The 24,284-nt window shown below is 46.6% G+C and overlaps 1 protein-coding gene across 1 annotated transcript in view; it reads left to right on the top strand.

Moving 5' to 3' along the window:
- Positions 1–24,284, top strand: part of MYO18B (myosin XVIIIB) — a 250,714-nt gene that overhangs the window by 124,725 nt on the left and 101,705 nt on the right. Inside the window, exons 28-33 of the mRNA XM_059139951.1 lie at positions 2,697–2,821; positions 8,369–8,523; positions 12,536–12,659; positions 13,407–13,607; positions 17,358–17,468; positions 22,158–22,262. Coding sequence (XP_058995934.1) covers positions 2,697–2,821; positions 8,369–8,523; positions 12,536–12,659; positions 13,407–13,607; positions 17,358–17,468; positions 22,158–22,262 — 821 coding nt within the window. The remainder of the gene's footprint in view (positions 1–2,696; positions 2,822–8,368; positions 8,524–12,535; positions 12,660–13,406; positions 13,608–17,357; positions 17,469–22,157; positions 22,263–24,284) is intronic.

The following is a 24,284-nucleotide window of genomic DNA, read 5'->3' as shown; positions in this document are numbered from 1 at the left end:
AATGCCTGGCTCATGCAGTTACCCCAAAACCCACGTCTTATGGTTCGAGAGGCACAGTGACATCTCTGTCAACGTCTCTTCCCATTCTAAATGAGTCAGGTGAGAAGAACGCCCAGAGCATCTGTCAACTTTTTAAAAACCTTGGCATCATCCATTTGGTGCCCCCAGAGGATTCGTGCCCTAGAAACGTCAGGGACACTCAGAGGAACAGGGGTCATGAGGCGGTGAAGAGGCAAAGTGCATTTGCTTTTCACTCTGCTCTGGCTTCCTCTCATCCTGGCTAACCCCAGGGCCGGCATTTACCAGGGGAGCTTGGGATTCTCTGGTACGCGGCACCCAGTGAAGGAGGGTACAAGCAGCGAGTGGGAAATGGGTTCACCCACACCCCATGGGGTGGGACAGCACAGTTCCCCAGGAGAGCATGGGCCCCAGTTTCATCCTGACTGTGATTGATGGCCCAGTTTGTTTCTCTCTGGGAAGATCTGGGAGCTGAAAGGGAGGGGGAGGTGTGCTTAGCCCACGAGCGTATTAGTCACAATGCTATATAGGCTCTCAGCCCTGGATGCTCATTCCAGGAAGCCAAATCCACAAATATTTTGTTTTTCATTATGAAAGCAATACATACTCATTACATAAAATTTCTAAAATATAGGAAAGTTGAAAGGAGCCATAAAACATTTTAATCACACCCCAGCAAGTCCACAACAACCTCCTCAATGGCTCAAGCCAGAGTATCAATTATTGAAAACATGGCTGTTTTTCCACCAGGCGTGGTGAAGTGTTTGGAGAGGACCTTTTATGGTGTGTGGACAGCACTGGGTAGGCCACCAGGGGAGGGGGTGACAGAAGGATTTTAGTTGGGCCCTGCACTCCAGAAATTTGTGGTAGACATGGGGAAGTCAGATAAATCTAGGAAAAGTGGATAATGAAGGGCTGAGTTATATGTATGGATTAAGAATGCCTCTCCCATACCCCACCCCCGGGAGGGATGCTAGAGGTGGAAATCAGCTTTGAGGCATGGAGAACCGTTTCCTCATCTGCTTGTGCTGACCATGCCTACCGCTCGCTCTGTGGAACATCATAACGCAGAGTACGAGTAAGGCTGCACAAATGCTTTCTGCTTTCTCTTCCTTTCGCAGATGCTTGCTATTTGAATCCCCCCTCCCCCCGCCCCGGTGAGGAGACAGGATTCTTTTTCTGCCATGGTATTATTTACCTTGGTGGAAAACTGATCAAGCTCTAACTCCTTACAATTTTATCATCCTATTTGAGTTCATTATGTGGGAATCCCTATTGGAGTCACCTCCTTTAAGACTTCAGTCCTACCATCTTTTTGAGCATTCACCCATCCTTCCATCCATCCATCCATGTACCCACTCATCCATCCATCCATCCTTCCATCCATCCATGTGTCCACCTGTCCATCCATCCATCCAGTGAAAGTTATGAAGTATTTATGATATGCTAGGCATTGTAGTAAATCCCTCAGACACAATCATGAACAAAATGGTTTGCTGTTTTTGTGAGTTTGAATTCTCTTCTGGATTTCTATAAGCTTCCCTTATGAGAGATCTGATCATGCTAGGTTGTAGTTGTCTTTTTGTATGTTTGTCTCCTGTACTAGATTCTGCTGGAAGATAGTGTGGTTTCTTGTTTCATTATCCCTTGTGCCTCGTGTGCAGCTCAGTGAGCATCTCAGTGCATGGTAGAAGGAAAAATGTATGATGTATGTATGTATGTATGTATATATGGATGGATGGATACATTATGTATGGATGTATGGATGGATGTATGGATGGATGGATAGATGTATTTATGGATGGATGGATGGAAAGATGGTTGGATGGATGGATGGATGGATGAATGAAGTGGATGGTCACTATCTTCAGCTGTCCACATGTAGAATGTTTCCCATAGTTCCATTACTTTAAGGGAATTATTCTATTACTCAGATAATCTAAAGACACCATAACCTTGGTTTAGCCCCTTCTATTCAATTAGTTTTCATCATACCAGCAAGTGATTTTTTTTAAAAAAGATTTTTACTGAATCAAAGGATTGTTCTCTTATCTCATAGAGATATCTTAGGACCAATGTCTCTGTTGCTATACATTCATTGCCCCTTAGTCATTACCCTTTAATTATTGTTCATTGATTTATTAATTAATTTAACCAGTAGTTGTTGCTTACATACTGTCACCCAATGTGGTTGGCCAGAAAGATGATTCCAATTGGTGAACTTGTATCAACATGTATGGGGGAAACTTCTGTGTTTTGTGGATGCTTCTAGAGGGTGTTGAGAATCTACAAATGACTGAAATAGCTCTCCAGAATAGATGGTTGTGGAATTCCCTTGGAAAAAGAAAAGTATATGTATGCTTATAGAGAAATTAAACAGTATAAGGCAACAGAGCTTAGAATAGTAAGCAGGCAATAATTTTGGACAACTAGAGGTGGTCAGGACAGGCTGCCTGGAAGAAGAGGTTTTTGATTTTTTTTGTTTAACAACAACAACAACAAAAAAACAATTTTAACTTGGACTTAAGGCAGGATTTCTTAACCTGAAGCCCAAGGTCAGGCCTCAGGAACTCTATATTGCAAAATTATGTACAAAGAGCTAAGATAGTGTGAGAGAACCACCCTCATTCACCTAACCTCCCCTCCTGCCTCCTCCCACCCCCGACTTTGTTAACTAGCGGATGAATGGCAGATGCGCTTCGACTGTGCTCAGATGGAGAACGAGTTCCTCAGGAAGCGTCTGCAGCAATTTGAGGAGAGGTTGGACTCAGAGCTGACATCCAGGAAAGAACTGGAGCAGAAGGTAAGAGGTTGTAGCAGGTCTGGGTCCCCAAAGGGCCAGATTGGGGAGGTTCTCAGCAGCACTGTTCAAGGTAATGGCTGAACCTGGGGAGGGAGAAATAGGACCCCCCCATTTCATGTTTTTATACCTCCACTCCAAATGCTGGTCACTGTGGGAGATGAGAAACATTTTGTCCATATGTGGGTGTTGTACATGGGGAAAGAATACACTGGAATAAAGAACCTTGGACCTTGGGCCTCAGATCTTTCTCCTCTATAGAATGATTGCCATATGCCCTTAGAATGGTCCAGTCTTATCCATTTCCTTTGCCTCTAATCTCCCACCTCCATCTCTCATCTAGATCAGAGCAACAGCCTCCTACTTGGTCTCCTTGCCTCCAGCTTCTCCCCTCACCTACCTGCCCCACAGCAGCCAAGAGATCTTTCAGCCTTTTTCAGACTGTGCTGTTACTGCACATTACACTGACTCTCAGGGTGGACTGTTTCCTTCAGTGTTTTGTAAATTTTGACTGTGAGCTCATCATCAACATGCCTCTTTCTCCCACACCACAGGCTCCCAGGTGGTCTATGTGATGGAATATTCTTTTTTCTTCCTCTGACTGTTACAGTGAATTTTGTGTGTGTTTAGCTATTTTATTATTTTTTCTTTTTTTTAATGGTGTTATATTAGTCACCATAAAATACATCTTTAGTTTTTGATGCAGTATTCCAAGATACACTGTTTCTATACCATACCCAGGGCTCCAAGCAATCCATGCCTTCCTTAATGCCCACCATCAGGCTCACCCATTACCCACCCCTCCCTTCTAAAACCCCCAGTTTGTTTCTTGGAGTCCACAGTCTTTCATGGTTCATCCCCCTGCTTTTGATTTCCCCCCTTCAATTTTCCTTTCCTTCTCCTAATGTCCTCCATGTTATTCCTCATGTTCCACAAGTAAGTGAAACCATATGATAATTGACTTTCTCTGCTTGACTTATTGCACTCAGCATAATCTCCTCCAGTCCCATCCATGTTGATACAAAAGTTGGGTATTCATCCTTTCTGATGGCTGCATAATACTCCATAGTATACATGGACCATATCTTCTTTATCCATTTGTCTATTGAAGGGCATCTCTTCTCTTTCCACAGTTTGGCCACTGTGGACAGTGCTGCTATGAACATTGGGGTGCATGTGGCCCTTCCTTTCATTACATCTGTGTCTCTGGAGTAAATGCACAGTGGTGCAATTACCAGGTCATAGGGTAGCTCTATTTTTCATTTTTTTGTTTAGTTATTTTAGTCTTGCTTTAAAACTTTAAAAAAATGTCGTATTGATTTTCATGGCAGTTCTATGTTTGTAGGTTGTGGGTGTGTTTCTCTAGAAGGAATATTTTTGCTCTGTCTCCTGCAGCAGCCTTTGAGATTCTGAAAAATTATCTCCATTGCAGACTTTGGCAACAAGGGCACAGAATTTGAGCTCTCAACCCACCTGAGGCACAGATCTAGGGTTTTGACTTCTTAGGGGAACATGTTCTCATCCATCCAGAGCCAGCCTGGCACCAGGCCTTCTGACTCCCTTCCAGACCAGTGGGTGGAGCTTTTCTTGCCCCCTTACCCTGAGGGGCAGCTCTCTGAGGGTCATGACTTAATGCAGGGGTCTTCTTTCCAACCTCCACCTTCCTTAGTCCCAAGGCTTTGTCTTTTGTCTCTGTCTGAGCGTTCAAACCCAGCCATGGTGCTGTGATCCTTAGTTACATTTCTGGATCTTTTGGCTGCTCCCTTTCTCCCCCACCATGGCAGCCAAACCCTTCTTGGCTCTTGTTTTGTGTCCTTTGTGTTTAGGATATCCTGAAGTTTTCCTTCCTTTCTTGAAAGTGCAGCCAGATATCACAAATATCAGGTATTCATATCTAATATTTTCTAGACAAATATAGGGATATTTTGGTCTCTTTGACTGTTTTGAATGGTCTCCAGTGACACCTAGACTACATTTTAACCAGCTACACTCTAACTAGTGGTGTGCTGGTAACTGGGCCTTTGAAACTAAACACGCCGATGTTTAGCATTTACCAATGGCCAATTTCCATGGTGTAAATGTTTCCACTGGGGCCAATCTCAGCCTACCATTGTGAGAGCACTGTGTGGAATTGGGAGGAGAGTCAGCTCTCATAAATGGCTCTAGCATGCTGAATCCAAGCATATTCACTTGTTCAAAGCTTATAGCCAGAGAGAGAGGAGGGTATCTTCCTATACATTCCTTGCTTAGACCATTGCCTCCCTCATCGTCAACACCTCCCGCCAGAGGTGATACAATGGATAAACCTATGTTAATGCTTCATTATCACCTAAAGTCTATAGGTTACAATAGGGTTCACTCTTGGTGTACATTCTGTGGGTTTAGACAAATGTGTCAGGACATGGATCCCCCATTGTAGTTTTAAGGAGGAGTTTGGGGTACCTGGGTGGCTCAGTCCTTTAGCGTCTGCCTTCAGCTCAGGTCATGATCCCAGGGTCCTGGGATCAAGTCCCACACCAGGCTCCCTGCTCAGTGGGGGAATCTGCTTCTCCCTCTCTCACTACCTCTACTTGTATTCCCTCTCTTGATGCCCCCCACGTCCAATAAATAAATAGAAAATCTTAAAAAAAGGATGTTTTGCTACCCTAAAAATCCTCTCTGCCTCAGTGATTCATCCCTCCATACTTTTGCCTTTTCCAGAATGTCGCATAGTTGGAATCATATGGTATGTCACCTTTTCAGATCGGCTTCTTTCACTTAGTTATAGGCATTGAAGTTTCTCTACCTCTTTTCCTAGCTTGATAGCTGAAGAATATTGCATGGTCTGGATAGACCACAGTGTGTCCACTCACCTATGGAAGAACATATTGGTTGCTTCCATGTTTTGGCAATTGCAAGTAAAGCTGAAATAAACACCCATGTGCAGGTTTTCATGTGGACAGAAACTTTAAACTCCTCTGGGTCAATCACAAGGAGAATAATTGCTGGATCATATGGGAAGGGCATGTTCAGTTTCGTAGGAAACTGCCAAATTGTCTCCCACTGTGGCTGTCCCATTTTGCATCCCCACCAGCACTGCGAGAATTCCTGTTGCTTTACATTCTTGGCAGCATTTGGTGTTGTCTGTGTTCTGGATTTGGGCCATTCTCATAGGTGCATGGTGGTGTCTTGTTTTAATTTGCAATTCCCTTGGGCCATATGACATGGAGCACCTTTTCAAAGGCTTATTCATGGTCTTTATTCTTTGTGAGAACTGTCTTTTAAGGTCTTTGGCCCATTTTTTAATTGAGTTGTTTTCTTGTTGGGTTTCAAGTGTTCTTTGTATATTTTGGAGAACAGTCATCTGTCCAATATGTTTTTTGCAAATATTTCCTCCCAGTCGATAGCTGGTCTTTTCATTTTCTCTCTATTTTTAAAAGATCTTATTTATTTATTTGAGAGCAAACAAGAGAACACACAAGCAGGGGGTGGGGTGAGGGAGAGGGAGAAGCAGGCTCCCCACTGAGTAGGAAGCCCCAACGTGGGGCTCAATCCCAGGACCCTGGGACCATGATCTGAACTGAAGGCTGATTAACCAACTGAGCCAATCAGGCTCCCCTGTCTTTTCATTTTCTTGACAGTGTCTTTTGCGGGGCAGAAAATTTTAACTTCTAATGAAGTCCAGCTTTTAAATTCTTTCTTTCATGGGTCATGACTTTTGTGTATATCTCTAAAAAGTCACTGCCAAACCCAAGGTCATGTAGGTTTTCATCTAAATTATCTTCCAGGAGATTTAAAGTTTTGCATTTTGTTTTTTATTTTTTTTAAAGATTTTATTTATTTATTTGATAGACAGAGATCACAGGTAGGCAGAGAGGCAGGCAGAGAGAGAGAAAGGGGGGGGGAAAAGCAGGCTCCCCGCTGAGCAGAGAGCCCGATGCGGGGCTTGATCCCAGGACCCTGAGATCATGACCTGAACTGAAGGCAATGGGTTAACCCACTGAGCCACCCAGGCACCCCTATAGTTTTGCATTTTAGGTGTGTGATACATTTTAAGTTAATTTTTGTGAAGGGTGTATGGTCTGTCAAGATTCTTCTTTTTTTTTTTTTTTTGCATGTGGATGACCAGTTGTCTCAACATCATTTGCAGAAAAGATTATTTTGCTCATTGTATCACCTTTATTCTTTTGTGAAAGATCAAATGTCTATATCTCTGTGAGTCTATTTCTGGGCTCTCCTCTTCCCTTGCACTGCCTTAGTCTTCCTCACCTCTGGGCCTTTGCACATACTGTTACCTTTTCCTAGAATATTCTCCTTCCCCGACCTGGATACCTCCAACTCTCCTTAAGATGTGAGTTTATAGGTCCTTCCCTCCAGAAAGTCTCCCCTGACACAGACTGGTTGGGTGCCCTTGAATTGTGTCCCCAAGTATAAACCTCATCATGATGTATATAATTATCTGCTCACTTCTGGGTTCCCCACCCCCATCAGTGATGAGCACCTTGAGACTTGAGGTCCTACTTGCCTGTCCTGCTGTTAAATGTATCTCCTCACTGAGAGAAAAGCATTATGTGACCATCATGCAGAGGGGGGCCAGGGTGAGATCATATGGGGGTTTAGAAACAATGGAAGGTCAGGATTCTCCCTGCCGATGATGGTTTTTGTGGTCACTTCCAAGCCAGACATTATTTTGTAGTCCTCAAAGTCATCCTGAGCTGTGGATAAACCCAACTACAAGGGAACAGCGGAGTTCTTTAGTAACAAATTATAAAGGCGGGTCAGTTTCCCCAAGGAAGGGGGTAGTTATTCATGCTGCATTAAGAAGTAATAAAGCTGCAACCTTTTCTGAGCTGCAGAATATAAGAAAACATCCCATTTGCCTTCAAATACTGAATTTAGAATTACAGGCTTCATTAACTCAGAGTTTTGCTTATTTAAAGAAATTCTTTAATGAGGCCATTTCTTCAAAGCAAGTGTGCTGAGTTGTCCTCTCTCCCAGATTTAAACTAGGACATTTGGGAGGGCTTTTCCTTGAGGAAGAGGCGAGAGGCTTTGCTTTTCTGTTTGTTTACGGTTATGTGTATTGCTGTGTAATTCAGGCCGTCGAAAGTGCCATTTACGGCCTGAACCTTTACAGACTGTCTCATGGGGTTCCTGGGTAGAGCCTTGAGATGTACCATTTTGACTGCTTCTTGGCTAATCTCCACATGGCTCCGAGATGAAGCCCATGGAGGAGGGTATTAATACTGCAGGCTCAGAGGGCTGTCGCGTTGAGGCAGGGCTTGGGTAGAATCTGTGGACACTTTGGCAGAATTATTATGGAGGCAATTTAAACCCTGCCCCTGAGGGGCAATCGCCCCTGCCCCCATCTTCCCCCTGAGCAGACAGGGTCAGAGAAGCAGCTTCCTTGTGGAGACACAGGCAGAAAGTGGTCCTGTCCGGGTCTCTCTGGCTCTAGCACCTGTTCTCTCCACCACACTCACTGTGGTGATGGCAGCTACTTGAAGTTCAAAGTAGAAAGTCCGTTCAAGGGCAGACCTAGCGGGGTAATTCATTCTGTGACTCCCACAGCTTGCGGAGCTGCAGAGTGCCTACGAGGGGGCCAAGAAAATGGCCCACCAGCACAAGAGGAAGTGCCACCATCTGACCTGTGACCTGGAGGACACCCGCCTCCAGCTGGAGAACCAGCAGAGCCGAAATCACGAACTTGAGAAGAAGCAGAAGAAGTGAGTTGCATGACACTCCCCTCGTGGGGGCTCCAGGGTGGGCTATATTGGTGCGAGGGTCTTCTGGGGTCTCCAGGTTCTCCTCCTCAGGCCCCCTCTCTTCCATCAGGGCTCCTCATCCACAAGGCCTAATGCCCTTGTCTGGCCTTTAATATCCTCCCCACCACTCACATCTTATTCCTGTAAGGTTCTCCCACATATGTAGCAAGAAGTGATTCCCTCCTGTTACCCAATCAGCCACGTGACCTTGGGGAGAGTTCTTGGCCTCTCGGGGCCTCAACATCCCTGTTCATCAAGTGAGGAATTGGTTACGGAGGGTGAGGACACCCTAGCATGGTGGTTGGGGGAGTGAGCCCTGATGTCACGCTACCCCAGTTTAAGACCTCATTATGCCCTTTTCCAATTGTCTGACCTTGGACAAATCTTTCAACCCCTTGAGCTTCAGTTTCTCAGCCTCAGGTCAGGGGGCAGAACACACCATACCAGTGAGGACTAAATGATATGGTTGGTAGACCCAATGGACTGATGTCTGATTCTTAACCCCATTGTAGGATATGCAGTCACAGAATGCGGAGGCCAAAAATCCACTCACTGCTCTCAGCAGTTAGGGCCTCAGCTCTCAGATCACATGAACAGCTCTGGCACAGACAGATGGAGCCTTGTGCATGAGCATGATGCCTATCTTGAAGCTGCACTCTGGTTCCCATGCTCCCCAAATGGTAGAACCTAGATGGGGACCCAGGAGCATCCGTCTGCAAAACCTCAGTGCCCGAGCTCATTTAACTCTGGACACCTGCTGTGTTGGAAGCCCTTCTGCTTGTTTGGTGAGGGTAGTTTGTGGTGTTCAGGGGTCCCGTTTTGAGTCAGACAGCCTCCAATGGAGACTTCATAGGAGACAAAGAGATGAGATACAGCCTCTTTTAGACAGTCTGGGAAGAAAATTCAGAAAAATGTTACGAGAGATGCAAGAAGGGGTAAGCTGAGTTATATTTTCATGGGAGTGGCATAGATTTTGAACTTGGGTCTGTGTAATTAAATATTATTTCTCTCACTTGGAGCTTTTCTGAGCTGGCTTCTTCATGTGAAAAAAAAAAAAAAAAAAAAAAAAAGATCTTTGAGGGGGTTGTTAGCAATGGCCTTCCAAAACAAGAGAGGTTTCTTTAATCTTTTATTGATATCTGACTCTGTTTCCTTTTTCATGTTCCTGGGGGCTCAGCTGAATCTTGTCATTGTGGTGGGGAAAATGGCTTTGTCCTACCTTGGTCATGTCCTGTGTAACCTTGTCAAATGATATCTCTTCTCTAGGCCAGAGAAGGGCTGGGGCTCCTAAGGAGTTCTTGGACTTATTGCTGAAGAATAGCTTCTATAGGGGCACCTGGGTGGCTCAGTCAGTTAAGCGTCTACCTTTGGTTCAGGTCATGATCCCAGAGTCTTGGGATTGAGCCCCATGTTGGGCTCTCTGGTTGAGAGGGAGCCTACTTCTCCCTCTTCCTGTGCCTGCTGCTCTGTCTACTTTTGCTCTCTGTCAGATAAATAAAATCTTAAAAAAAAAAAAATAGCTCCTACAGACCCCGTCTGTAAATGGGGGACTCCAGCTTCCCCTCAGGGTTTCTGCCAGTTATGACAATATCAGCTTTCCTCTGTGGGTTCTGCTCCAGTTCTTTTAATATTTTTTAAAGATTTATTTATTTATTTGAGAGAGAGAGAGAGATTGAGCAGGCAGGGAAGGGGCAGAGGGAGAGAGAGAAGCAGACTTCCTGCTGAGCAGGGAGCCTGACACAGGGCTAGATCTCAGGATCCCGGGATCATGACCTGAGCTGAAGGCTGATGCTTAACCAAATGAGCCACCCAGGTGACCCTCTGCTCCTATTCTGAGGAGTTATGTCGGGGGGTTTCACTCTTCAGTGAGGATGGGAGCTTTCCAGAGAGATCCATCTCTCTGGTCTTTCCCTGACACTCCTTGGGCAGAATCCTCCATTCTAAGCACTCAAGACCCTCCTGATGGGGCTCCCCTGGGAAAATCCCAATTTATTCATACTTATATTGTTTCCCCCTGAGACTTACTTGTCCTGTGGTGCTCCCTATCCCTCTCCCATCTCTTGGCAGACATTAATTCATGTTCTGAAGCCCGTTGCAAACAGCAGTCATTATCTGTCTCAGGGGACCAACATTTTAGCAGGGAGCCGATGGATGATAGAAGCCTTGCTCTAATGATGGGAAGTCAGGCAAAATGTAGTGGGGAAAGATCTAGAAGGGAGCAACCCTTCCTCCTATTTTTCTAAGTCTAATCAAACTGTAGAGGTAGCCGCCTCCTCAGTTTGCTGGGCCCTGGTGGACTGATGTCCACCACAGTTCCCCTGTCCCTCCACCGTGGCATCTAAGTTCACAGTTACCCAAAGTGTTTCCATCTGGGTTTGGCTTCTTGTTGCCATGGTTACTCCACGGGTCACAAAGCTCTGTTCTGAGGGCCGATGGAACTCCCAGCCTGCTTCCTTGCGGTGAGGCCTGGGCTGGGCTCACCGACTCCCACACTCACTGGAGGTTAGAACCCAGGCCTGCTTTGGGTGGGGTGAAGTGGGTGTGGGAATCCATCTGGCCTCATGCACTTTGTCGGTCAGTGTGTTCCAGAAGTTTGGGTCTCTGTAGGAGCCATTCTTTGGCATCAGGTGGCCTGTTAGGCCAGGCCTCCTTGGAACCCTCTTTCACTGGCTAGCCCCTACTGTCTGTCCCCAACTGTACCGGTTAGATGGGGGGCTAGCTAAGACAGCAATGGACCTGGACCCTGCCTGGCATTTGGGGCCAAATCACTCTGCCTGTCTGAACTTCAGCTTCCTCTTCTGTAAAATCCATATCATCACATGTTTCTTGCTGAATCCTTCCTACACGGACCCAGCGCAGAGCCTGGCACTCTGGGACTCCACACCATTGTTACCACCACGATGTTTCCCTTTTCAGGTGGCCTTGAATGATGTCACCATCAGCCAATGAGAAAGCTCCTGGGCTCTTCCAACAGGAGGACTCCCTCGTCCTCCCATGATGGGCTCTCTTGGGAGTCTGAGGCTTTGAATGATCATCTGGTGTTAAGATACAATGGATAGTCTTATAACAGGGGAGACTTTCTTCTCGCTGGGGCCCAGACCCCACGCCCAATTCAGCCAGGCTGGCCGTGCCCAGGGAACTTTCCATGGGGGTTTCCGTGTGGCCCGAGGACAAGTGACCAAGGTCATACCTTATTGAGGTTTGGCAGAGAGCCTCCTGTACTGGTTTCCTCATCTGGGAGAGGGGTAGAAGTTCAAGGCAACTGCATAGAATGATGTCAAATCCAGGAGGTGCTTCACACTCGGCAGTCACCATCGTGGAGGAGCAGGTGGGCCCCAAATGAGGCATTTCCTGATTCCCAGGGCAGCCCCGAAGAGGACCGTCGAGTCTCTGTGTTTTTCTCTGGGGAACCAAATGAAGACAAGACCGAATGTAGTAGTGTCCAAACTTTTATCAATAATCACCGGCTCTGATATAGCTGATGGGTACAGAAGCCAGACAGTCTCCTGTAGGAGACACAGTATAGACTCTCTCTTGTTTGTGCAAATATATACTTCCATTCCTTCCCCATCAGTGACTATTAGACCCCAAGCCTGTATATGGGGAAACCCGATAGATGAGGTTTTTCTATCATTCTGTATGTTCTTCTTTTCCTGTTATCTGTTCTGTTATCTATTCTACCCTGGCTTTCACCTATGTATTTTATCATGTTTTATACAAGTCTCTGTTATATTTGGAGAAGCTCTATCTGAGCCCTAAAAGTTGCCCTCTGACATTCTAGATTCCTCCTGCCCATCCACAACCTTAGATAAAAGCACCGAGTGCAAACTCTCATCTCTCTCTCCCTCCCTCTGTCTCTCTCTCTCTCTTTCATGGCTGCCGACAAGTTCACTGCCTCTCTCCAGCCCTTGCCCGCCCCTCATGCCCCAGGGACACCCCCCCCCCCGCCATGACATGCCCTCTGCTTGAACAGGTTTGATATGCAGCTGGCCCAGGCCCTGGGGGAGTCCATGTTTGAGAAGGGTCTTCGGGAGAAAGTGACCCAGGAGAACACCAGCGTCCGGTGGGAACTAGGCCAGCTTCAGCAACAGTTGAAGGTAAGGGATGGGAAGGGCATGGAACCCTCTAGGCTTTTAGTTGCTGGTTTCCAGGAAACCTGCCCCCCTCTTTCACCCAAGGTAAATAGTGACAAGGAAGAGAACCTTGGGGTGGGGTGGCAGGGGTAGGCTGGTCTGCCAGCCAGCTGGAGTCATGGGTTCCGGGGTGCCTTAAGACTACTGTCATTGAAAGAGTGATTGTCAGAGGATCTGAGCACTTTCAAGGTACCCACCTGGGAGATAGGAGAGGCTGGGGAAAGAATGAGTCCCTGTCACCTCATCCAGGGGCAGCACCCTGTCCTATGCAGGCTTCCGTGCAGAGGGATTTTATTAAAATATGGCATGGGCACTTTATTCATTTGCTCCTTTTTCTTCTCCCTGCTACCCCCAAGAGAGAGCTCATCCTGGCATTCAGCAATTTCTTGATCTAGCCCCAAGTTCTTTGATCCTGGAGTTGACTTTCTAACCTGGATGAGTTATTTCTGGACACCTCGCCTCACTGCCCCAGTGTTGCAGTCCTTGAGATGTCACTTGCCTCTCGGCAGATACACAGCTCACAAATGGGCAAATGCTCCCTTTATGCGCTTTGAGTCTAACTCTGGGGGCCGTGGTCCCTACAAAGGCCCCCGCCCCTACTGCTGTGAGCTATCCCATTAAGTACTGAGGTAGGGATGGCAAGTTGTCCCATGGTGGATGGGATGCATGACCACGTGACTCTGGATCTCCACCCCCACTTGGTCTCTGCAGCAAAAGGAGCAGGAAACCTCGCAGCTGAAGCAGGAGGTGGAGACGCTGCAGGCCCAAAAGCGGGAGCTGTTGGGGTTGTCCTCCCTGGGGGAGAGCTGTGTCGCTGGCTTGAAGGAGAGGCTCTGGAAGCTGGAATCCAGTGCCCTTGAGCAACAGAAAATCCAGAACCAGCAAGAAAACACCATCAAGCAGCTGGAGCAGGTAGGAAAGCTCTGTCCTAGGCTCTATCCCAGACCGGCTCCAGTGCAGAAGGGGCTTATTGATATGCAACGCCAGCACCTTACCTCACTCAGCTGCTCCTTATTCTGCTGTGGTTCCCTATTAGCCCCGAAACCCTTTCAACCTCCGAGTCTGGCATCCAGAGCCTTCCTGATCTAGCCTACTCCTCCCATCCTGCCAGGGCCAGAAACCAGTGTGATCCCCACTTCATAGATGTAGAAGCTGAGGCTTGGAATCACAGTGGGGGTGCCGGGAATTGGATCTGGAACATGTGCCCTCTGACTCCCATAGCACCTGTTACTTCTAGGAAGACTGGCACTCTCATCTTTGGGGAACAGAAAATCACTAATGGGAAGAAGGCAGGAATATCGACTACATTAATACCAGTGAAGTATCCAATGAAGATTTTCTTTGTGGACTTATTGGTTGATGTGCCCGTTTCATGCCACAAAGAACTCGAAGTGGCTTATAGAACATGTGCTTCCTAAAACAGAAAAATTATAAATAAAATGATCTAAGCTGGAAAGACACACTCAAATAGACACCAAAGAGGTTTGGGGATGGTGAATTAATATGCAGATATAGAAAGCATGTGATCTTATACCCTTAATGGGTTTAGCTCTAAACTTCCTGGTGGCCAGAGAGAAAAAGGAAATGTGAGTTTTGTGATGTTTGCTATCCCAAGGTAAAAAACAAACCAGCTTTTCCTGAGGTTTAGCTGGAAAGAAATTTCTCATGTGGCATTTCATGAGTGGCAACAATTTCAAAGTGGTTGTATGGCGGAGACCCTCTTTTCGAGAAAATCTGACCAGGTAGCACGAATATGGAAAGCAGATAAACTCTGAGCAGCTCTGGTTCCATGGAGGGAGGGAGTGAGAAGGCAGGGGTGCCTGGTCTGGCTTCTCACTTACCCTCACTCCACTGGCAGGAAACCCATTAAGTACTGAGACCCGTGTGTGGCAGGCGTGGAGGGAAAAGAGTCTGAAGCAGTTCAGAAAACTGAGTTCCTTTAACTCACTCAGCCTACAGGAATTTATTAAGTGCCTACTTTGCATCATGCAAGGTGTGGACGTTAAGAATTCAGGTGTAAACAAGACATGGGTTCCTGGGTGGCTCAGACAGTTAAGCATCTGACTTAATTTTGGCTTGGGGCATGGTCTCAGGGTTGTGAGATTGAGCCCTGGAACGGGCTCCATGCTCAGCCTGGAACTTGCTTGGGAGTCTCTCTTTCTCCCTCTCCCTCTGCCCCTTCCCACCACTCTCTCTCTCTCTCTCTCTCAAAACAAAACAAAGCAGATGTGCTTTCTGCCTTCTGGAAGTTTATAGTCATGTTGAGTATCAGGAGAAAGTTGAATTTGCGTATTCAGTCTTGGAAGCAGGATTGGGGGAACAATCAAGGAAGACTTCCTAGAGGAAGTGACATTTCCTGAAGGATGGGTCCAAGTTGGCACTGAGAAAGTTCCTTTCAGGAGGAAGAGCCTGTGCCAAGGCCCTGGGGCAGGAAAGTCCTGTGGCATTCAAGGAGCTGAAATATGTTCACATTGACAAGGTGTCCTTAAGGCAGCTCAGTCTCTTCGACCTTAAGCAAGCCCTCTGTCTTCTCTGGACTTTGGTCTCCTCCTCCATATAGTGAAACTGGAGCCTTGCCCATCCCCTGGCTTCCCCCAGCTCCAGCTAGGAATCCACGGAGGCTCATGAATGAGGTGGAATCTGTGTAGATTATTTTAAGGGACTTGGAGGATAGCACAGCTTGATAGCAACCTGAAGTCAAGAATAAAGTGAGGGCTTTGGAAAATTCTGAGAGTTCTTCAAGATACCACCAGGGGACCCCTTGGAACTCTGGAGCAGAAATGTACTCCTGTGACCTGAGAGACCCAAAAGTTAGTGTATCCTTCCTAATTTTCCATCCTTAGTGTACACAGAAGGCGAGGCTGACGCAATGCTCGAATCCATCTTCAGCTTCACCCAGAACCTCACACCACATTGTACCCTTGTAGACGTCTGGGAGATATTTATTGATCACAATACAGCACTTTTTCCAGGGAATTTTATGTTAACTCATATAAGGTGGACATAAATGGTATTGCAGATGTCAGGACTATCCAAGAGGCTCGAAAAAAAATGAAAAAGAAATATTATATTTACTTGCTTAAGCTCCTCGTTTTGGATTATCTTCCCATAACCTCTGTCATTTTAAAGGAGGCGAGGAAGGAGGTTGACATTTAAAGCGAGCTTACTTTATGCCAGGAACTGGAATAAGGGCTCTGTGCTGTGCTATCCTTTTGCCTCTCCACCACGGTCCTGCATGGTAGAGAATATTGTCAACATTTTATTTTATTTTATTTCATTAAAGATTTTATTTATTTATTTGACAGGGAGAGAGACGGCAAGAGAGGGAACACAAGCAGGGGGAATAGGAGAGGAAGAAGCAGGCTTCCCACCGAGTAGGGAGCCCAATACGGGGCTCGATCCCAGGACCCTGGGATTGTGTCTTGACCGAAGGCAGATGCCTAACCACTAAGCCATACAGGCACCCCTACTGTCAACATTTTAAAAGACCAACACTGTTTTTTCGCAACTGAATTTCCACATGAGGGACAGCAATTGAAATCTTCTGAAGGTTTGGTGAGAGGCTCTGGGTGGTGTGGTAAATGATCAAAAAGTTAGTTTCTACATTATAACCCATCTAAGGTATAGAGTTCCAAGTGCTGCACCATGACCAGGCATTAGAGTACAGATAAATGGAAGCCTGGAAGTCTAGATTCTTGAAGCCTGCATGCTGAAGATTCTGATCCAGTAGGTCTAGGGTGAAGCCCTGAAATAGAAATTTTTAAAAATTGTATTACTTAGGGCTAACATGCCACAGAATTTGAGAAGCAAGAGCTTGGGTCAGTGCCTCAATTACCAAGATCAAGAAAGGAACACCTTGAAGGGCATCTGCTTCCAATTCTAGAACCTTCTATGAAACGTCACACAATTTTAAACACTGTGCACTGTGGCTCTTTATAGGCTCTGAGCAAGTTTTGGAGGTTCTCATTTAAAAGACTTGTCTCCTTCATGGGCACACAGTTCTTAATTGTGTCTTCCAGGAAGTGAGGGGCTGTCATTGCTGTCTGTTTTCAAAAGAGAATGTCATATTTGTGTGCCAAGAAATGTGCTAGGTGTTTTATGTGGGCAATCTCATGGGATTCTCGTAAAAGCATCCTGAGGTTGTTGTTTTTCACCAAGTAACCAGAGGCAAAGTGGATTTTCCAAGGTGACATTTTGGGCAAGTGATCTCCCTCTGCAGGGTTCCCTGTCTTTATGAATAAACTTTTGTTCAACCTTCTATCCACCCGGCTATCCATCCACCTATCCACCCATCCATCTATCCACCCACCCATCCATCCATCCATCCATCCATCCATCCATCCAAAAAACCCTCACCGAGCCTTGCTCCAGGGATGACACATCTGTTTCATGTTAAAATTGTTGAGAAGGACCCTGAAGGAGTCTTCCATCGAAATTCAGTGGGAAAGAGTGTGATGGATTAGTGATGGCTTGTAATGGCTGCAGGAAGGGATGTGGCAGCACGTGGGCTATTTATCTATCATTTCTGACCTTCCCGGCCCCCTGGGGGATGACTTGGCTGTCCTCCCCACACTCTAGAAATGAAAAATGCAGGTGGGATACCCAGGCTGACATGGTTTGTGTGGATCGCCCTCATGAGCCTCTGCCCTTGCCGCCCCCCAGCTCCGCCAGCGGTTTGAGCTGGAGATCGAGCGGATGAAGCAGATGCACCAGAAGGACCGTGAGGACCAGGAGGAAGAGCTGGAAGATGTCCGCCAGTCCTGCCAGAAGCGGGTATGTGAACAGCACCTTGGGCCCTGCCAGGCCCTGGTCTAGCACCTGGTCCTGGTGCCATCTTACTTCGAGTGGGGTCGGGGGGAGGGGTGGATTCTAGGGCCTGGGGATAGACCATTCCTGCAACCACTTAAGACCTTCACTGTCAGGGGTGCTAGAGCAGAAGTACGTATCTTTAATATGGTTCTAGAACTTCCAGAAGTCTCTGGAACTGTCAAGCATCATCACCCCAAGATTTCTGCCAAAAGCCCATAATACCATGTGACTTTATACCTTGGGTAAGGACTTAAGGACTTAGAGGTTTCAAGGAGGGGACTAGTTTCTTCTGGCTATTTCCTTTGCAAATCATTTCCTACACTTCACCCAAGCTCCGACAGACATTTCAAACCGTGGGTAAGAAAGCAATAAATCCTTGCAATTGTACCACCTAGAAACCATCATTATTACTATTTTAAAAGTCATTTCATAGCTCTCTGTCACTGTACACACACACATACATATTTATTGAGATATCGTTTTCCCTAAATGGGGTCATGCTTTCTTGAAGCCTGCTATTTTCACTCAGCGGTGTGTCCTGGGCCTCTTTCCATGTCGGCAAACACAGATCTCACTTACATACTGAAGAGCTTTAGAAGCAGTCCACCTTGGGTCCATGCTGTCTGTCATCTGTTCAACAAGTCTCCCATGGTTGGGCATTGAGGATTTTCAGATTTTCTGTTACTCTAACCAATGCTGAGATAAACATCCTTACAGATGCATTGACTGATGTGAATAGAAGATGAATCTTTTTAGTGGAGTGGTTGGAAATCTGTGGGTTATGGCACAGCAAACAGGCTTTCTCGCTGGGGATCCCTCCAGGTCCTTCATCGTCTGGTCTGCAGTTGGATCTCCAAGAAGGGGCAGAGGAGCATTTCTCAAAGCTGACTCCTATGATTGGCTCCCTTGGCGGTCTGTTTGGGGAGACCTCTAGACTGTAGGGCTTGAGGGCCTGGGTGTTGGAATTCTCAGACTCTTGTTTTGGATTTCTGCCCTTCCACCTTAACAACTGTGCCATCTTGGGAAAGTGATTTAAAAACCTTAACTGCTACTGAATTCCAGGCTAGCCCTTGATTTCTTGCTCTGTATCCAGTGATCCAGTGCCGGTCACTCAGAGCCAATGTATAAGACACATGAAAAAGCCCATGCTGCTACTTTAATTGGAATCATGGGGTCAAGTCATGCTTGGGTCAGGTCCCAAGGTCATCAACGCCCAAGTGTAAGGCATTGGAGGAACCACATAACCTTGCTAAAGAGCTTCACTGTTCTCATCCTTAAGATAAGGTAGTGTGACTAAGGGCAGGGTCACAGTGAAGATTCAGGGAGATCTCAGATGGGGAAACAATGCATACTTTGGTAAATGGAATCCTTGTTTTCTGGAAACTTAAAAGTAATAGAGGATTTCTGGGCAGTGGGCCCTTCAGAAGAGCTAGTGAGCCAGCCTGGTGGTTCCCTGGCTCCTGGGTTTGATTCATCCATCCAAGAGAAGGAGGGCATGCAGCCTTGGCACCCTACAGAGCCTACAGCTGGGCATCCTCCTGGGCAGACTGAAGGACATCTCGGTGATTATCTTAACCTCGGCAGGAGATGGGGGTCTCACTGAGCATATCCTCAAGCAGATCTGACTGCTATAGTACCCTATCCTTGGAAAGAAAGGGTCAACAATTATAGACTCATCCAGATCTGTGCATCCCTGAGTTAAGTCTCTAGAACCTCCCTGAGGCTCTGTTTTCTCATCTGAGCCATGGGACAATGATAGAAAATGTTCTGCCTTCCTCTGCTATTGTGAAGATAAGCTAAAAGAACTGGCAGTGGTTTGTAAACTGTAAAGTGTTGGGAGTTATTGTAAATTATAAAGTGCTGGGAGTTTGCATCGAAGGGCCAGTTTCAGCTTTTTTTCTGTTCTCACATATCTAGGAGAAATGAATGGGATTCTTGGAGCACGCAGTGGGCTCGGTGCACCCAGCTGGGTTCTTGATGTCCATCAGCTTCTTTGCATCCCTGAAGAACACTGCGAGGTTTATGGTCCTGGTTCACAGATGAGGAAACCAGAGTTCAGAATGGTGAAGCCAGTGGCCCAAAGTTACCCAGCCAGGAAGTAGCCAAGCTAGGACTTGAAGCTTAGGTCTGTCTCACTCCAAAGCCCAGTCTCTTACTAAAAATGATAGATTTAATTTTTTTTTCTTTTGCAAATGTTTGGACCATGGAAGGCCATTTTAGGAAGCATTGATAGAAGTCAGCCTTGGGCAATGCTACATCCTTGAGCTCTTCCTGCACACGAATTTGCCAAAGGCTCTGATAAGTCTTGCACCAAAGAACTGTTAGCCCCGTGGTCCCACACTCCTAGCATGAACTTTCCTCCACCTACATACCCATCATGCTTGTGAATGCCATGGGGACATGTCCTGCAGAACACACTCCAGAAAGCTTTGCCTGGCTGGATACAGAGTTTTTATTATTTTGTTTATTTTTCAAAATGTGTTTTAGCTTTGCCAGGCTGCACTCTAAAAGCAGATACAAACAGAGGGCCTTGTGTCTCTCACTCTTAAAGTTTTGAAATGGACTTGCTTTCTACATAAGTGGCCATCAATTACTAGCTTGTTTGCTCTCCATGGGTCAGGAGATGGAAGTCCTCCGTCCCTGCCCCATGCCCTCGTGTGAAGGTTGCACAACTGCTGGTGCATTCTAAAAGTGCCTCAAAGCATGAGTGCCTTGAGCTGAGGCCCCGATGAGGTGGAGATGTGACCCAGGGCCCCCCAAGGCTTTTCCGTGGACAGATTTATAAAGGGAGAGAGCAAGGTCAGAGAAAGGTACTTTCTCCTGACGGCAGACATTCACGTGAACTTCTTCTAGCGGCTGCTCTGCTCCATCTGTCTCTCGCCGTGGCAGGAAATCAATTGTTTTAGTGGCCTGGGTGGGATTTGGGATGCCTCTCTGGGGTGGCAAAAGAGCCAGGGTCAAGAGATACAATGCTAACTGCTTTTGGCGGCAACCGACTTAGGAGAAGGGGTCTCAGATCGTCGCTCAGACTCAGTTTGCCCCTCTGGGCAATAGGGTCATTGATACAGCATGGAAAGGGAGGATGAAAGGGTGGGCCAGGCAGCATACAGGAGAGAGGCTGGCAGGGAAGAGAGTATGCAAAGTGGTTATGGTGGGATATTCACTTTAGGGGGGAACATCTGCCTTTGCTGAGTGATGAGAGAAATCAGAGCCATGAAAGGAGTTGCCCGGAGCCAAATGTCTTAGTCTGTTTGGACTGCTCTAACCAGGTATCACAGACCAGGGGCTGAAATGGCAAACATTCATTTCTCACCATTCTGGAGTTTGGGAAGTCCAAGATCAAGGTGTCATCAGATTGGGCATCTGGTGAGGGCCCCCCTCCTGGCTTGCACACACCTGACTTCTTTTTTTTTTTTTTTTAATTTATTTTTTATTTAATTTTCGGCATAACAGTATTCATTATTTTTTCACCACACCCAGTGCTCCATGCAATCCGTGCCCTCTATAATACCCACCACCTGGTTCCCCAACCTCCCACCGCCCCCCCCCACTTCAATCCCCTCAGATTGTTTTTCAGAGTCCATAGTCTCTCATGGTTCACCTCCCCTTCCAATTTCCCCCAATTCCCTTCTCTTCTCTAACTCCCCATGTCCTCCATGCTATAAGTTATGCTCCACAAATAAGTGAAACCATATGATAATTGACTCTCTCTGCTTTACTTATTTCACTCAGCATAATCTCTTCCAGTCCCGTCCATGTTGCTACAAAAGTTGGATATTCGTCCTTTCTGATGGAGGCATAATACTCCATAGTGTATATGGACCACATCTTCCTTATCCATTCGTCTGTTGAAGGGCATCTTGGTTCTTTCCACAGTTTGGCGACCGTGGCCATTGCTGCTATAAACATTGGGGTACAGATGGCCCTTCTTTTCACTACATCTGTATCTTTGGGGTAAATACCCAGGAGACACACCTGACTTCTTGCTGTGTCCTCCGGTGGTGGAGAGAGACATAAGAAGCAAGCTCTCTGTGATCTCTTCTTTTAAGGGCCCTGATCCCAGCACGGGGCCTCTACCCTCCGGACCTCACCTAAACCCAGTTATCTCCCAAAGCCTGCGTCTTCAGATAATACTACACAGGGGTTAGAATTTCAACATAGGAATTTGGGAGAGATCTGAACATGTAATCCACAACACCAAGTAATGGCAAATGCAAACTTCTTCTTTTTTTTAATGGATCCACAGTCTATTTGATAAAAATGGTGGCTACATTTTAATATGTTGGGTATAATGTTGCCCAAAGCCTTAAAAAGTCAGAGTGCCAAGATTTGCAAATATCCAAGCAAGGTCATGGCGTAGGAAGGAAACAACTGTTGGAGAATGGGTGGAGAACTGGGGCTGAGGGCTTCAAGGTGAGTGGCAGGTGGCTTGCCATCACTGGCCAGCTCTCCCCATAGCTGTCGGGCTCCCAAGATTTTAGGCTCCTGAGCTCTCTGACAGAGACACCCCCTCCTAACCGCTAGGATGTCCTTTGTGGAAAGAGGCTGCAAATTTCACATTCCCCCCTCCTCCAGATAATCTCCCTGTCTTGTGGGCTTTGTCTGGATGGACCTCATTTCTCCTATGTCTGTGTCTGCCTTTTGTGCCTGCAGCTCCGCCAGCTGGAAATGCAGCTGGAGCAAGAGTACGAGGAGAAGCAGATGGTCCTACATGAGAAGCAGGATTTGGAAGGCTTGATTGGAACCCTCTGTGATCAGGTAAGAGGGAAGCACCAGCAGGTGTTTGAGAGAACACTCCCTGCCTCCAGGCCTTGTTCAGAGAGATGGGTTGGAGGAGGGAGGACAGTCCCGTAAGTCTTCAGGAAGAGCCAGAGGCCAGTCGGTTCAGCCAGCCTCCACCTGCTCCTCCAAGTGTCCTCTGGCCCATCGATTCCAGCCCTGTCCACCCTCACTGGCTCTTCAAAGGAGACCTTCTGGGGTCCACACACAGCAGCGTTCTTGGAAGGACCGGGAGAATAAATAGAGTAGGCCAAGCCAGAGGGAACAGACGAAATCACCTTGCCTTCAGCAGCTGTCGGGGAGGAAGGGAAGGTAGGCAGCCCTTGCTTTAAGGGGGTGAATGTGAATGGCAACTATGTTCACAGCTGTGAGAACAAGACTATTGCTAGAGGCAGCCAGGCTCAGAGTCAAGCAAATGGGGCTTGAGACCCTAGCTGGGGCCCCTTCTGTCTACATGGCTTTGGGTGAGCTAGTGAACCACTCTGAGTTTCTAGAGGGCAGAGACCTGTGGGAAGGTTGCCATGGCCGTATCCCAAGGTTCTCAACTGTGGCACTGTGGACATTTCATACCACACCATCCTTTGTTGTAGGGAGGCGGTCTTATGCTCCCTGGGATGCTGAACAGCATCTCTGGCCTCCTTCTACTAAATGCCAGCAGCATACCGTCCCCCTTTCATTGTGACAACCAGAAATGTCTATAGCCATGACCGAATGTCCTTTGAGCACAAAAATCAACCTCCCCCTTTGCAAAACAACAACAACAACAACAACAACAACAATAACAAAAAACTACAGCTGTAAATAAAGCAACCAGCAGACAGCAGAGCCTAACGCCAGCTCCTGATTTCCCAGGTGGGAGGAATCACTCCTCCATCGCCCTCCATTGCCCTGCCTGAGCTGCCGCTTCATAAAACCCCAACACCGGAGAGAGATGCCTGTGGCTTCTGTGATTTATTTTAAAGTATCACAGGAATGTGTTTTAAGGTCTTTTCTTAATGGGTATACACAGTTGTTTAATTAGCAATGATCTCGCTGTCTATCAGCAGAGTTACTCCTGCTAGGCACAGAGGAATGTGGGCCCCTCTTCAAACTAGGACTTAGACATAGGTGCTCATTATGGATTTTTAAAAATATTTTATTTATTTGTTTGGCATTGAGAGAGAGAGAGAGAGACAGCACAAACAGGGGGAACAGGAAGGGAGAAGCAGGCTCCCCACTGAGTGAGGAGCCTGACTCGGTGCTCGATCCCAGAACCCTGGGATCATAACCTGAGCCAAAGGCAGGTGCTTAACCAACTGAGCCACCCAGGTGCCCCTGAATTTTTTTAATCGATTAAGCGAGTGAATCCTAGAGCAGGACCACTGTAGCATCGAGTGTCAGGGTTGGAAGCTGAAGGAATCCACAGGAAAGCTTTGTCATCTTCCTGCTCTGAATTTTCTAGTGTCTCAGCCAAGCAAACCAGGCCATTGGGTAGAGAACTATTGGGGATCTTTCTTTAAAATTAATGAAAGAGAGCCCAGACCAATATTTGCTTCTAGAACAATAGCGGCCAATCGCTGGATGAAAGAGGCATTCTGTTCAGCATGGTCCACTGGAGGAAACAAAGCAGGTAATCCAGAGAGGTTTTTATAGATGTTGCTGAAATGAAACATTTTTTGTGGAAACAGAAGGTGACTTGAAATGAATAAAATGCTAATTTTATGTTAGTCACCAAGCTGGAACCTTTAAATAAATTATCACATTTGGTAGTTTTAATGTTTTATTAAGACATTTGCCAAGCACATGGAAAAGTAGAATGAATAATATAACCGACGCTTATGTACCAAGCACCCAGGGTTCCCATAAATTAAAAATTTGCTATATTAGATTCAGATATTTTTAAGGAAAGAAAACACACTTCAAAAACAGTTAGAAGCTCCTTGGTTTCCATTCCTATGGCTCCCACTCCTTCCCTCTTCCTTCTTCCTTGCTTCCCAGAGGAGACTATCATCCTGTGATTGG

The sequence above is a fragment of the Mustela lutreola genome, chromosome 11, assembly GCF_030435805.1.
Source record: "Mustela lutreola isolate mMusLut2 chromosome 11, mMusLut2.pri, whole genome shotgun sequence".
Classification (NCBI taxonomy): domain Eukaryota; kingdom Metazoa; phylum Chordata; class Mammalia; order Carnivora; family Mustelidae; genus Mustela; species Mustela lutreola.
This window is presented reverse-complemented; position numbering and strand designations above follow the sequence as displayed.